General features: G+C 46.9%; 1 protein-coding gene across 1 annotated transcript in view; it reads left to right on the forward strand.

The window, feature by feature from the left end:
* SNRNP200 (small nuclear ribonucleoprotein U5 subunit 200) overlaps positions 1-15,502 on the forward strand; it is a 527,741-nt gene that overhangs the window by 378,174 nt on the left and 134,065 nt on the right. The window contains exons 27-28 of the mRNA XM_069214415.1: positions 83-237; positions 2,135-2,324. Coding sequence (XP_069070516.1) covers positions 83-237; positions 2,135-2,324 — 345 coding nt within the window. The remainder of the gene's footprint in view (positions 1-82; positions 238-2,134; positions 2,325-15,502) is intronic.

Below are 15,502 nucleotides of genomic sequence, written 5' to 3' on the forward strand. Positions count from 1 at the left end.
GGTCACCTCTTTCCTTTTAACTTTTACTCCTCTTTTTCTTTGCTGTCTCTTTTCCTATGCTTATCCTGCTGTTTTGTTTCAGGGGAGCTCATCCGAATGCCTAAGATGGGAAAGACGATTCATAAATATGTTCATCTGTTCCCGAAGCTTGATCTGGCAGTACACCTGCAGCCCATCACCAGATCCACACTGAAGGTGGAGCTGACTATCACACCTGACTTTCAGTGGGATGAGAAGGTGAGGAGTCTGTTCACAGGGATTGGGAAGAGGAGGACGAATTATGCCACATACCAGCATGTGGTCTAACCAAATAGTGGTATCCTATGCTTGGGCACCGACATAATGTCCTCAGACATCTGTATGTAATAGCATGCAATCCTCAGAGCATGTGACCTTTGGACTTTTCAATGGTTTGGGGCCCTCAGCTGGGCAGCAGTTGGGGCTTTTGGCCCTTGAAGCAGCCTGAGACCATTGGCCAGTCAAAAGCACACTCTCCATGTTTCTGTTAAAGATGGTCATTATTGTTTCCTGGTAAGATGTTGTGACTGTTGACTTTTTTGTTCCTTTTATATTATTCAGTTTTGTGACTTCAGGTGTGCTAAAACTTTATCCAAATGTAACAGTTAAATGAACAATGAACAAAACAGCTCTTATTTTCTGAGTACATGAACATGATTTTATTTTTCTGACGTTAAATGAGTTTGGAACAATTTCGAAAATTAAATGACTATAAACAGTTTTATTTCAGAACCCACCAATGATCACCCTCCTTTACTTGTTACTTTCAACATGAATGCACTTAGCAAATCTATGTACACAACGAAGTTCTCACACTTTGGTAACTAGTTTGAAAAGTTTATTCGTACACCGAAATGCCAATTATATAAGTTTATCTTTGTACTATAGTGCCCCTTTGGAAAAACACCCTTTCACTCACCCCCAGTCAATGGAGTCCCTTCAGAGGTGGCAAGACATGGAGCAGTTGGCCAATAATTTAGTAACTATTTTGGAAGTGTTTTAGAATTTTTTTTCATTATTCAAAATATTGCCATTACAGTAATTCATTTTTAAACCAATTACATCCCTAGTCAGCTACGTTCCTTTTTTCTATGTAATTTTTTAAAATTTGTTGTTAAATATTAAGGCTTAGTAGAAGTATCACCCTAAAAGTAGTTATTTCCTGAGACTAGGGATGACTTGGTAAATGATTTACAATGTTAATTTAGCCAGCAATTAGAAGCTCTGTTACTCTGATTGAGAGGAATCTAAGAGTATCTAATCCAACCTTAATCGAGTTACAGTATTTGTGCATCCTCTTGAAATCCTCCGAGGAAGAAGAGTTGTTTATGGTGTCCACAGATATAGAGTTTAACTGTTTGTGTAGCAATTGCCTATGTATGTTGAGCAAGTCAAAAAATGTAGAAATAGTGCATTTGAAACACTTAAATATCTGTGCATACATTTGTTGTCCCTTTACTTAAGGGAAAATCATGTAATTTTTTTATATCACAGAATTTCTTAGTCTTTCACAAAGAATAGTTTTGTCAGTGGTATCAACATAGTTTACAGGTTGAGAATTATAACTAGCTGTGCACTGCACTTTTGGCAAAACACAAAGCTGACTTGGTTGTGATCCAAGCGTGACAACCCAAATGCCTGTTAGACAGAGAAATACATCAATACATTTTGTAGTTCTTTGGCTCAGATTAGAGCTTTGTCAGTTGGTTTGGAGGTTATTGGGTTATTGATAATGCCAAGATTGAGGATGGTTTGAGCCTACTGGGCACTGCAACCTTTGTGAGGAATGCAATAAATATACTTTTCGGTCTTTGTTTTGCCAGCATTAGACCATTAAAAGATGAAGGTTCAAGGTTGCCTACAGGGTTTGCATCCATTGTAGCAATCAAATTTGGGGAGAATTGAGTTGTTGATGATTTGTTCGGATTCTGTGAACATCTGGCCTGTTGTATTGTCCCCTTTCACAGTGGGCATTTAATGATCTTTCCTGACAGCATTGGATGTCGATGACACCCTGTCATTGTTAAGTGTTTGTTTTCTGTGCTGATGCAGTCTCATTGAGGAGTGCTCAATAATCTTTGGAGAATTTGTGTATTACCTATGCTTTCTCACTCAGGTGCATGGCTCTTCAGAAGCCTTCTGGATTCTGGTGGAGGACGTGGATAGTGAGGTAATCTTGCACCATGAATACTTCCTACTCAAGGCCAAGTACGCCCAGGATGAGCACCTCATCACCTTCTTCGTTCCAGTTTTTGAGCCACTTCCACCACAGTACTTCATCAGGGTGGTGTCTGACCGCTGGCTCTGTAAGTCTCTGCTGCAGCTCAATTTTGTGTATCATAGCTTTGTCTGTGCACTTTTATTTTATTGAGGATAAGAGTTTGTTTTTCTGATACTGTTACACATTTTAAAATCTAGTGCACTCTAAACTAGACTGGTGATGCATGCCCTGCTACTCCTGACCTCATATTTATACACAGCTCTGCGAGTACACGGCAAGGGTACTCTTCGTTGTGTAGTACCTCACAATGTAATTTTAGTGTGTTTAATGTGAACCCACCATAATTGTGTATGTTAAGCTTAACAGTCATACAGTTATTGATGGTCAAAAGTCTAATACCACCCTAAAGGTTTGAGCCGTTTCATCTACACTTAAAACTCCTATGAAGTGTTTAAAGATTCTCCATTATTGGGGTGTCTTTCATAGATTCACATGATTGAATCCTTCCCCGTCGTCGAAGTGGGAGTCCCACAGAACATTGAAAGCAGTAAATTAAAATTTTACATTGAAGTTAATGGAAAAATACATTCACTTTAATAGCTTATCAGTGTTGTTAGAAATGACCCAAAATCCAGCCAATCAGGTGAGAGCACCCTTTATAACCCTCACCACAGAGGCTCCAGTCTCTCAGATTTTCTACCGCACGTCGTGTGGAGGGAGTCTCCCAGAGCTCTGCTCAGTTTACTTTTTCTTGACAGGAATTTTTTTGAATACTGTTTTCTGCTTCTACAGCTGTGACTTCTACATCATGTATACATCCAAGAAAGGTCTATTTCGACCTTGCAACACCTGTAGAAGCTAAGGCTTTACTGTGAGGAACCTCACAAGGATTGCATTTACTGTCTTGACCCAGAACACAAGGTGAAAGATTGTAATATTTGTTGAACCTTTCCTCACAAAACTTTGAGAGACAGAGAGGCCAGGCTCCTGCTTAGCCTTCAAAAGCTTAAATCCATGGAAAACCTTTCTGATGATAATGACAGCGACACCTCAATGGCATTGAGAAAGAGGAAAAAATATGTGGAGAGTTTCTCTCCAAAAAGAAGTAAGGCAGCCAAGAAAATGCATCTTGTGAAGGAAAACACACAGGAAATTCCTTCCACTTCAAGGAAACATAGTGAGAAAGGTCATTCAGAACCTTGCACTCCAGCTGCCACTACAATAAAGATTAAAAAAAAACATCCAGTTCTCTGGCACCATCAACATAAAAAATTTCAGTCTCATCGACAGGTTTGATCCCTTCTGCTACCACATCGACGGCAACGTTTACAGCATCACCTTCACCCATGATAATAACGTTGTTGCCGTTCTCATCAACAACAATAACATTGGTGAGCTTAAAGTATGGGCCTTCTTTACTGTCGACAACACGCCAGGGTAAGAAAATGACGAAGAAAGAACCATCGACGAAGAGGTTTCACTCCTCAACATCAGCTCCATCGTCAGTGGGTAAGAAATCAAAGGCTACTACATCGTAGACGTGGATACCACCGACGGCTCGATCGACATACTTACCAGAAACCATAGCTCCGTCAACAGCAGCTCTGATGACACCAGCTCTGTCAACGACTGCTTCGTCGACGGCAACTTCGAGAACGACAACACCGTCGACGAGGGCACCGTAAGCCCATTTCTTTCCTGCAGACGCACCGGCCACACCTATACCGTTGACAACAGTGAGTTCAGCAAAATCTTCCTTTTTACCCCTAAGAATGATAACAATAAAATGTAAATCCACTAAAGAGACATTGCTACCTTACTTGATGAAGAATATCTTCTTGATGAAGAAAAAGAGAAATATAGAGATGAGAACTCCGATAATGGTCTGTTTCCGGTGGCAAGTAGTCCTTCAGACTTACGAATTAAATGCCAGGAAGAGTATGAGGAAGAATGCGAAGAGTTATATATTCAACAATCACTTCATGATCAACAACACACATTCACAAGAACAACAGCGCAAGCCAACATCCAGTCTCACTAATTGCCAATTTGCAGCATATGATGCAAGATTTCTACAATAGATTCCCACCACCAAGCTCAACAACTCCGCTGCAGCATCCATAGTTACTGTTAGTCCTTCTTCCAGAGACCGATCCTCAGAGTTTCTGGTACCTACAGTACCGTTACCACCTCCATCTTCACCTCCCGAAAATGATCCACCCTCAGAAGAGGATCAAGAAGGGGAAATCCAGGACACTGCCTCACTCCCCAGTGAATGGGATGACTATCAGACACAAACGCTATCGCCCAAGAGCAGCCAAGCGGTTCCAGCTTCCCATGGTAACAAAGCAGTCATATTGCTTCCTTTATGACTTTAAAGACCCCAGAAAGTCAGTTCGCGTGATCCCAATTGTAGACTTCATCTGGGAAGAAGGCCTTAAAGTGATGCTGACCCCATCCACCATACCAGCGGTGGTTCCTAGACTAGACAAAAAATACAAGGCGCCAGAGAATTCAATAGCTTGTTTGATTGGTCAACCCAAACCTGACTCTGTAATAACTGAGACGGCCCAAAGCAGGTCCAGAAACCCATCCTCTCCGCTTTCCACGGCCCTGGATAAGGAAGGACGGAGCATAGATACAATAGTGAAAAAATTCTCCACAATGGCAACTACAACAGTCAGGGCAGTAAACTTGTTGGCGATTCTAGGCCGATACGACTGCAAGATGTGGTCGGACATCTCCCAATACATTGATCTCCTTCCCAAGGATACTAGAGCTGAAGCACGAAAGGTATTTACAATAGAGAGAAAAGATCTCTGCTGAGATCATAGACTGTGCAGTAGATGTGTTGTCCACAGGTTTTTGCCAGCTAGCCGGAGCGGCAGTAGGAAGACGACAGGGTTGGCTAAAGGCCACTTCCTTCCGCCTGGAGGTTCAGATGAAAGTTCTGGACATGCCATATGATGGGGGAAACTTCTGTTTGGCAAGCATGTCGATGATGCGCTTCAATCAATAAAAACGAACACAGCTAGATTGCTGGGTACTCTACAATTCAGAAGGCAGCCCTTTCGAGGGGCAAGAAGTAGAGGTCTTTATTCCTACAGAGGTGGCCTGCACCAATATAGACAGTACCATCCTTTATCAGGGCCAGTTTCGTTCAGCCACCAATCAACAGTAACAGTAGTCCTATACGCAGCCACCAACTGCAGCCTACAGGCATATCACCAGAGGAAAGTCTACTTATAGGAACAAGGACACATCCAGAAAACATTGACCTCCACCACGTGCCTACCTCCAACCCCTGTTCTAACTCTCAGATAGGGGGCAGAATTTCCAGCTTCTCCCGCCAGTGGTCCTAGATCACCTCAGATCGATGGGTTCTCAATATTATCACCAGACGGCATACCCTGGAATTTCAGCAATCTCCTCCTCCAGGTGTACCAGCACGAGAACCTCCACCTGCCCACTTAAGAGCCCCTTTTACAAATTTCTACAATGATAGACATGGGAGCAATAGAGATCGTACCAAAGTCTCGGAGGGGAACCGGCTTCTACTCTCGCTTCTTCCTCATCTGGAAGAAGACAGGAGACTGAATCTCAATCTTACATCTTTGAACGTCTAAACAAATTCCTGAAGAAACAATCATTTTGGATGGTCACTCTTCAGGATGTATTATAATTGCTCAACCAGAGGGATCACATGACGGCCTTAGATCTCCAGGACGCCTATTTTCATATCCCTATTTACCCCAACCACAGGAAATTCTTACACTTCAAGGTAGCAGGCACCCACTACCAATTCAGAGCATTACCATTCGGGCTGAGATCAGCTCCTTGAGTGTTCACCAAGGTCTTAGATCTGGTGGCAGCGTACCTCAGACAAAAAGGAGTTTAAGTGTTTCCATATTTGGACGATTGGCTAATAAAAGCAAACACAGCGTCCAAGGCAGCCAGAGACACAGCACCATGCCTATCCCTATTCCAGAGATTAGGCTTCTCAGTCAACTACCAAAAATCACACCTAACACCGTCAACCAACATCACCTTTCTAGGAGCCGTATTGGATATGGAACAAGCATAACCTTTGGTCTCTCAAGACAGGCAAAAGAAGATTCGAAATCCAGCTCTTCGCCTCGGCAAAAGAAAGTCCACCCTTGTCTGGATCTACACATCTTTCCTGAGAATACTCTTCTCTTGCATCCCATTGATACCAAACTGCCGTCTCCACTTGAGACCACTTCAGCAACAGTTAGACAGCCAGTGGACACAAATAATTGAATCTTTGGACGACGAGGTCCAAATAACCCCACCAATGAAGCAGGCCATGGAATGGTGGTAGAAGACGCCCCACTTCTCCTAAAGTCTCTCCTTTCTCAATCAACGCCCAGAACATGTTCTGACCACAGACACGTCCCTAGATGGATGGGGCGTGCACCTCAACGACCTGACGGTGAGACGGAAATGGACCACCCAGGAAGCAATGCTCCACATCAGCTTGCTAGAGTTAAAAGCCGTCTTCCTAGTGCTCAAGTCCTTCCTGACTAAGATCAGGGGCTCATCGGTTTTGGTCCGAATCGACAACACCACAAGCATGCACTACCTCAACAAGCAGGGCGGTACAAAATCGCCAGCGCTGTCTCTCCAGGTGCAGGAGATATGGAATTGGGCACTTCAACATCACATAACTCTCAGAGCAGAACACGTTCCAGGAATATCCTACACTCTTGCAGTCTCATAAAGCAGGACCTCAACAACCTGCCACGAGTGGAAGCTCAACCAGACAACTCATCTTTTTCTTTGCAGGCGCATGCCCAGTTTGGACCTCTTTGCGACAAAGGGAAACAAGAAATGCCAGTACTACGCAAGCTGTCAACCGCAGAGAGGGTCGAGGGGGAATGCCTTTTTTTGATCAAATGGTCAGGGATCTCTCCTTATGCTGTCCCCCGCTAATCCAAAGAGTTCTAAAGAAGATGAAGCAAGAGCCTTGCCAACTGTTACTGATAGCTCCCAGGTGGCCACCCCACTTCTGGTTCACAGAGCTCCTACTCCTCTTGGAGAAACCTCACATTCTGTTGGAGCCAATACCGAACATACTAACGATGAATCGAGAGCAGGTCCGTCATCCCAACCTGACTTCTCTTCGGTTATCTGCCTGGCTTCTGGGTGCTGCCTTCTTCCTCGTGTATGCTTGCTGTATAGATAAAATCCATTCTTTGTACAGGAGTTTAATAAATGTTTTCACATGTATGTTTCACATGTATGCCTGGCTTCTGAATTTAATGAATTTGCTGACCTAAACATTCCAACAGATTGTCGTGAAGTGCTCGCTAATGCCAGAGCTCAGACTATAAATAAAACATAATAACTCAAATGAAAGAGATTCTGTATATGGTGTAAGGATTCAGATGTCCACCCTCTGACATCTTCTCCAGAACAGATACTTCTTCACTTGGCAAAATCAGGTCTCTCTCACTCATCCATCAAGGTTCATCTGGAAGCCATTTCTAGATTTCGCCATACTGCTAATTCACCATCTTTGTGGTCCTCCAGAATAGTAAAACAATTCCTAAATGGGCTATTCGGATTGTTTCCTCGAGTGAAAATCCCTCCTCCTTTCTGACACCTCAATATTGTACTTTCACAAATGATGAAGCATCTGTTTGAGCCTATACACAGAGCAGCCTTGAAATACATTTCCTGGAAAACAGCTCTTCTCCTATCGCTTACTTCAGCAAAGAGGGTCAGTGACATTGAGGCATTTACAATCTCTCAACCCTTTCTCGAATTTAAGTCGGACACTGTTATCCTTAGAACTAATTCTAAATTTATCCCTAAAGTTCCCTTGAGCTTTCATATGAATGAACCAGTGGTATTGAAGACTTTCTTCCCAAACTCCAGCAGAAAGAGCACTACATTCCCTAGATATCAAGAGGTATCTCAAATTCTACACACAAAAAAACTAGTAGCTTTCGCAAGGCTGATCAATTGTTTATAGGCTATGGCCAACTAAGAAAATGGTATCCCGTTACCAACCGCCATACAATTTTGTCACCAGCTAGCCAGAAACACACTGACAGCCACTGTCAAAGCCCACTCCACCAGAGCTGTCTCCACCTCTGCTGCTCTCTCCGCAGGGGTGCCTTCACAGCAATATGCAGAGCGGCAATGTGGTCTAGCAGCCACACCCTCACTCAGCACTACTGTCTAGATGCCGCAGACTGGATGGACGCAGTGATAGGGCACTGAAAACGGGTAAGTTTGGTGTAGGAAGTTGGCTCTGTATGTGCTATTTCAAAGTAAGGAATAGCATGCACAGAGTCCAAGGGTTCCCCTTAGAGGTAAAATAGTGGTAAAAATAGATAATACTAATGCTCTATTTTGTGGTAGTGTGGTCGAGCAGTAGGCTTATCCAAGGAGTAGTGTTAAGCATTTGTTGTACATACACATAGACAATAAATGAGGTACACACACTCAGAGACAAATCCAGCCAATAGGTTTTTATATAGAAAAATATCTTTTCTTAGTTTATTTTAAGAACCACAGGTTCAAATTCTACATGTAATATCTCATTCGAAAGGTATTGCAGGTAAGTACTGTAGGAACTTCAAATCATCAAAATTGCATGTATACTTTTCAAGTTATTGACAAATAGCTGTTTTAAAAGTGGACACTTAGTGCAATTTTCACAGTTCCTAGGGGAGGTAAGTTTTGATTAGTTTTACCAGGTAAGTAAGACACTTACAGGGTTCAGTTCTTGGTCCAAGGTAGCCCACCGTTGGGGGTTCAGAGCAACCCGAAAGTCACCACACCAGCAGCTCAGGGCCGGTCAGGTGCAGAGTTCAAAGTGGTGCCCAAAACACATAGGCTAGAATGGAGAGAAGGGGGTGCCCCGGTTCCGGTCTGCTTGCAGGTAAGTACCCGCGTCTTCGGAGGGCAGACCAGGGGGGTTTTGTAGGGCACCGGGGGGGACACGAGTCCACACAGAAATTTCACCCTCAGCGGCGCGGGGGCGGCCGGGTGCAGTGTAGAAACAAGCGTCGGGTTCGCAGTGTTAGTCTATGAGAGATCTCGGGATCTCTTCAGCGCTGCAGGCAGGCAAGGGGGGGGTTCCTCGGGGAAACCTCCACTTGGGCAAGGGAGAGGGACTCCTGGGGGTCACTTCTCCAGTGAAAGTCCGGTCCTTCAGGTCCTGGGGGCTGCGGGTGCAGGGTCTCTCCCAGGCGTCGGGACTTTAGGTTCAAAGAGTCGCGGTCAGGGGAAGCCTCGGGATTCCCTCTGCAGGCGGCGCTGTGGGGGCTCAGGGGGGACAGGTTTTGGTACTCACAGTATCAGAGTAGTCCTGGGGTCCCTCCTGAGGTGTCGGGTCTCCACCAGCTGAGTCGGGGTCGCCGGGTGCAGTGTTGCAAGTCTCACGCTTCTTGCGGGGAGCTTGCAGGGTTCTTTAAAGCTGCTGGAAACAAAGTTGCAGCTTTTCTTGGAGCAGGTCCGCTGTCCTCGGGAGTTTCTTGTCTTTTCGAAGCAGGGGCAGTCCTCAGAGGATGTCGAGGTCGCTGGTCCCTTCGGAAGGCGTCGCTGGAGCAGGATCTTTGGAAGGCAGGAGACAGGCCGGTGAGTTTCTGGAGCCAAGGCAGTTGTCGTCTTCTGGTCTTCCGCTGCAGGGGTTTTCAGCTGGGCAGTCCTTCTTCTTGTTGCAGGAATCTAATTTTCTAGGGTTCAGGGTAGCCCTTAAATACTAAATTTAAGGGCGTGTTTAGGTCTGGGGGGTTAGTAGCCAATGGCTACTAGCCCTGAGGGTGGGTACACCCTCTTTGTGCCTCCTCCCAAGGGGAGGGGGTCACAATCCTAACCCTATTGGGGGAATCCTCCATCTGCAAGATGGAGGATTTCTAAAAGTTAGTCACCTCAGCTCAGGACACCTTAGGGGCTGTCCTGACTGGCCAGTGACTCCTCCTTGTTATTCTCATTATTTTCTCCGGCCTTGCCGCCAAAAGTGGGGCCTGGCCGGAGGGGGCGGGCAACTCCACTAGCTGGAGTGTCCTGCTGGGTTGGCACAAAGGAGGTGAGCCTTTGAGGCTCACCGCCAGGTGTGACAATTCCTGCCTGGGAGAGGTGTTAGCATCTCCACCCAGTGCAGGCTTTGTTACTGGCCTCAGAGTGACAAAGGCACTCTCCCCATGGGGCCAGCAACATGTCTCGGTTTGTGGCAGGCTGCTAAAACTAGTCAGCCTACACAGATAGTCGGTTAAGTTTCAGGGGGCACCTCTAAGGTGCCCTCTGGGGTGTATTTTACAATAAAATGTACACTGGCATCAGTGTGCATTTATTGTGCTGAGAAGTTTGATACCAAACTTCCCAGTTTTCAGTGTAGCCATTATGGTGCTGTGGAGTTCGTGTTTGACAGACTCCCCGACCATATACTCTTATGGCTACCCTGCACTTACAATGTCTAAGGTTTTGTTTAGACACTGTAGGGGTACCATGCTCATGCACTGGTACCCTCACCTATGGTATAGTGCACCCTGCCTTAGGGCTGTAAGGCCTGCTAGAGGGGTGTCTTACCTATACTGCATAGGCAGTGAGAGGCTGGCATGGCACCCTGAGGGGAGTGCCATGTCGACTTACTCGTTTTGTCCTCACTAGCACACACAAGCTGGTAAGCAGTGTGTCTGTGCTGAGTGAGAGGTCTCCAGGGTGGCATAAGACATGCTGCAGCCCTTAGAGACCTTCCTTGGCATCAGGGCCCTTGGTACTAGAAGTACCAGTTACAAGGGACTTATCTGGATGCCAGGGTCTGCCAATTGTGGATACAAAAGTACAGGTTAGGGAAAGAACACTGGTGCTGGGGCCTGGTTAGCAGGCCTCAGCACACTTTCAATTGTAAACATAGCATCAGCAAAGGCAAAAAGTCAGGGGGCAACCATGCCAAGGAGGCATTTCCTTACATTTGGTCTCTAAGGGCTGCAGCATGTCTTATGCCACCCTAAGGACCCCTCATTCAGCACAGACACTGCTTGCCAGCTTGTGTGTGCTGGTGGGGAGAAAATGACTAAGTCTACATGGCACTCCCCTCAGGGTGCCATGCCAACCTCACACTGCCTATGGCATAGATAAGTCACCCCTCTAACAGGCCTTACAGCCCTAAGGCAGGGTGCACTATACCACAGGTGAGGGCATAGGTGCATGAGCACTATGCCCCTCCAGTGTCTAAGCAAAACCTTAGACATTGTAAGTGCAGGGTAGCCATAAGAGTATATGGTCTGGGAGTCTGTCAAAAACGAACTCCACAGTTCCATAATGGCTACACTGAATACTGGGAAGTTTAGTATCAAACTTCTCAGAATAATAAACCCACACTGATGCCAGTGTTGGATTTATTAAAAAATGCACACAGAGGGCATCTTAGAGATGCCCCCTGTATTTTACCCAATTGTTCAGTGCAGGACTGACTGGTCTGTGCCAGCCTGCTGCTGAGAGACGAGTTTCTGACCCCATGTGGTGAGAGCCTTTGTGCTCTCTGAGGACAGAAACAAAAGCCTCCTCTGGGTGGAGGTGCTTAACACCTCCCCCCTGCAGGAACTGTAACACATAGCAGTGAGCCTCAAAGGCTCCGGCTTCGTGTTACAATGCCCCAGGGCACTCCAGCTAGTGGAGATGACCGCCCCCTGGACACAGCCCCCACTTTTGGCGGTAAGTCCAGGAGAGATAATGAGAAAAACAAGAAGTCACTGGCCAGTCAGGACAGCCCCTAAGGTGTCCCGAGCTGAGGTGACTCTGACTTTTAGAAATCTTCCCCCAATAGGATTAGGGATGTGCCCCCCTCCACTCAGGGAGGAGGCACAAAGAGGGTGTAGCCACCCTCAAGGACAGTAGCCATTGGCTACTGCCCTCCCAGACCTAAACACACCCCTAAATTCAGTATTTAGGGGTTCTTCAGAACCTGGGAAACTAGATTCCTGCAACCTAAAAAGAGGACTGCTAAGCTGAAAAACCCTGCAGAGAAGACGGAGACACCAACTGCTTTGGCCCCAGCTCTACCGGCCTGTCTCCCCACTTCTAAAGACACTGCTCCAGCGACGCTTTCCCCAGGGACCAGCGATCTCTGAATCCTCAGAGGACTGCCCTGCTCTAGAAGGACCAAGAACTCCCGAGGACAGCAGCTCTGTTCATCCAAGACTGCAACTTTGTAACAAAGGAGCAACTTTAAAACAACCTGCGTTTCCTGCCGGAAGCGTGAGACTTGCTACTCTGCACCTGACGCCCCGGCTCGACTTGTGGAGAACAAACACTTCAGGGAGGACTCCCCGGCGACTGCGAGACCGTGAGTAGCCAGTGTTGCCCCCCCCCCCTGAGCCCCCACAGCGACGCCTGCAGAGGGAATCCCGAGGCTCCCCCTGACCGCGACTGCCTGCTCCTCAGATCCCGACGCCTGGTAAAGACTCTGCACCCGCAGCCCCCAGGACCTGAAAGATCCGAACTCCAGTGCAGGAGTGACCCCCAGGAGCCCTCTCCCTTGCCCAGGTGGTGGCTACCCCGAGGAGCCCCCCCCCTTGCCTGCATCGCTGAAGAGACCCCTTGGTCTCCCATTGAAACCTATTGAAAACCCAACGTGTGTTTGCACACTGCACCCGGCCGCCCCCGTGCTGCTGAGGGTGTACTTTCTGTGCTGACTTGTGTCCCCCCCGGTGCCCTACAAAACCCTCCTGGTCTGCCCTCCGAAGACGCGGGTACTTACCTGCTGGCAGACTGGAACCGGGGCACCCCCTCTCCATTGAAGCCAATGCGTTTTGGGCACCACTTTGACCTCTGCACCTGACCGGCCCTGAGCTGCTGGTGTGGTAACTTTGGGGTTGCTCTGAACCCCCGTAGGTGGTTCACTTACCTGCAAAAACTAACAAACACTTACCTCCCCCAGGAACTGTTGAAAATTGCACTGTCTAGTTTTAAAATAGCTATATGTGATTTATGTGAAAACTGTATATGCTATTTTGCAAATTCAAAGTTCCTAAAGTACCTACCTGCAATACCTTTCATTTGTAGTATTACATGTAAATCTTGAACCTGTGGGTCTTAAAATAAACTAAGAAAAGATATTTTTCTATACAAAAACCTATTGGCCTGGAATTGTCTTGAGTGTGTGTTCCTCATTTATTGCTTGTGTATGTACAACAAATGCTTAACACTACTCCTTTGATAAGCCTACTGCTCGACCACACTACCACAACATTGAGCATTAGTATTATCTCTTTTTGCCACTATCTTACCTCTAAGGGGAACCCTTGGACTCTGTGCATACTATTCCTTACTTTGAAATAGTGCATACAGATCCAACTTCCTACACATCCCTTACGTCTAACCCATCCAGCCACACATTAAATCCAGCAAGTTCGAGGTAGAAGCCGTGGTGCCCACCACTCCCACAGCCCATGTCAGCACGCTGCCCAGCCCTCTAAATCCCCCACTGCCCTACCTGTCAAACCTCTTTAGCATGTGCTTGCAAGGATATAGCCACCTGTTGTGAAACAGAATACACTGATTCTTACCGGACTGGCAAGCAATTATGTTGGGTAGGTGAGTCTGTCAGGTTAACCACAAGGGATACTCCTTGTCCTTTCTCTCTTCTCCACCACACCTTCCACTGTTCCCTCAATGACTGACTGAGGACCACCTGTCTATTTTGCGGGCAAGTGCAAGCATTTTTGGCCGAAGGGGCTAGCAAGAGGGTGCCAGACGTAGGGCATGGTTGTTGTGCCCAATACTTTCTCATGTCCAAGATGGATGGAGGCCTTTGGAATATTCTAGATCTGCACCATCTCAACGTGGTCTTCCAAAAGGAAAAATTCAAAATGAAAACTCCCCCTCCCCCTTATCTGCCTTCGACCATGCAGACTGGATGGTAGCATTGGACCTGTCAGCTCACTGGCGCTTCCTGCAACTCCTAGTGGGGGAGGAGTTTTTTTTAGTTTGCTGTGCTCTACTTTGGTCTCACCAACGCCCATTGGGTGTTCACAAAAATGATGGCAGTGGTGGTAGCTCTTCCTCTGAGGTGAGGGGTGGGGATCGGGGGGATGGAAATGTCCAGTCTTCCCATACCTCAAAGACTGGCTGTTCAAGTTAGGCATGGCACCTGCATTTGTGAACCACCTTCAGACTACGGTGGACCTCCTGTCATCTTTGGGGCTCACTATCGAAGTGCTAAAATAATACCTGACTCCTTGTCAGATGCTTGTCCTCACTGGACCCACTCTGGAAATGTTCGGTCTTTTCCCCAGGAAAAAGCATCCAGGACATTCAGGCTGTGATCCCGATATTTCAGCCTTAGGCCTGGATTTCAGTGAGGTGGACTTTAAGGCTGCTGGAACTGGTCACCTCCTGCTCCTAATGGTTGAGCACGCTAGGAGCTGGTGTCTGTACTCTGGGATCTGAAGTCCCAATGGTCCCAACATGAAGGGGGATGACTCCGACCAAGGTCAGATTTTGGAGCAGAATGCAAAAGTTCTGCAGTGGTGATTACTGAACTGCGATTGGGTCAGCGACAGATCCCTTACCCTACCCCACCCAGAACTGACAGCAGTGACCAATGAATCTCTTCTGTGTTGAGACTGAAATCTGGGAGAGGTGGATATCAGATGTTGCTGTTCTCAGGTGAAGTCCCGGCTCCACATCAGCCTTCTGGAGCTGAGGGCCATCTGCTTGGTGTTGACAGCATTCTTGGTGTCCATTAAGAAGAGGCTAGTACAGATGCTCACGGACAACACCACTATATGTTATGGCAGCAAACATGGTGAGGTGAGATTACGTACCCTTTGCCAGGAGGCCTTGCACCTCTGGAAATGGCTGGACCAGCAAGGTATTTTCCTGGTGGTGAACCACTTGGCAGGCTCATTGAGTGCTGAGGCGGATGAGCTCAGCCGTCAATGCCTAGTGGATCATGAATGGCAGCTACACCCGGAGGTGGTGAGAACCTTGGCTTGAACTTTTTGAGCACTTAGACGTGTTGGGGTTTCCAAGTTGTCTCTCACTCGGAGGCGTGTGTTATGTCTTAAGTAGAACTCTGGACTTCTATATGCCTTTCTGCCATTACCACTCCTGCCCTGAGTTCTGAAGAATAGTAGGGGAGACCGGGCCCAAGTGAATCTTGTAGCTTCAGATTGGGCACAGTGAGTATGGTTTCCAGAACTCCTGAGCTTAGAGCATATGTCCTCCGATGAGGCTGCCGTTGTGGGAGGACCTGCTGTCACAGCCTCCACCTTCATGCTTGGA

Source organism: Pleurodeles waltl, chromosome 11, assembly GCF_031143425.1.
Source record: "Pleurodeles waltl isolate 20211129_DDA chromosome 11, aPleWal1.hap1.20221129, whole genome shotgun sequence".
Lineage (NCBI taxonomy): Eukaryota > Metazoa > Chordata > Amphibia > Caudata > Salamandridae > Pleurodeles > Pleurodeles waltl.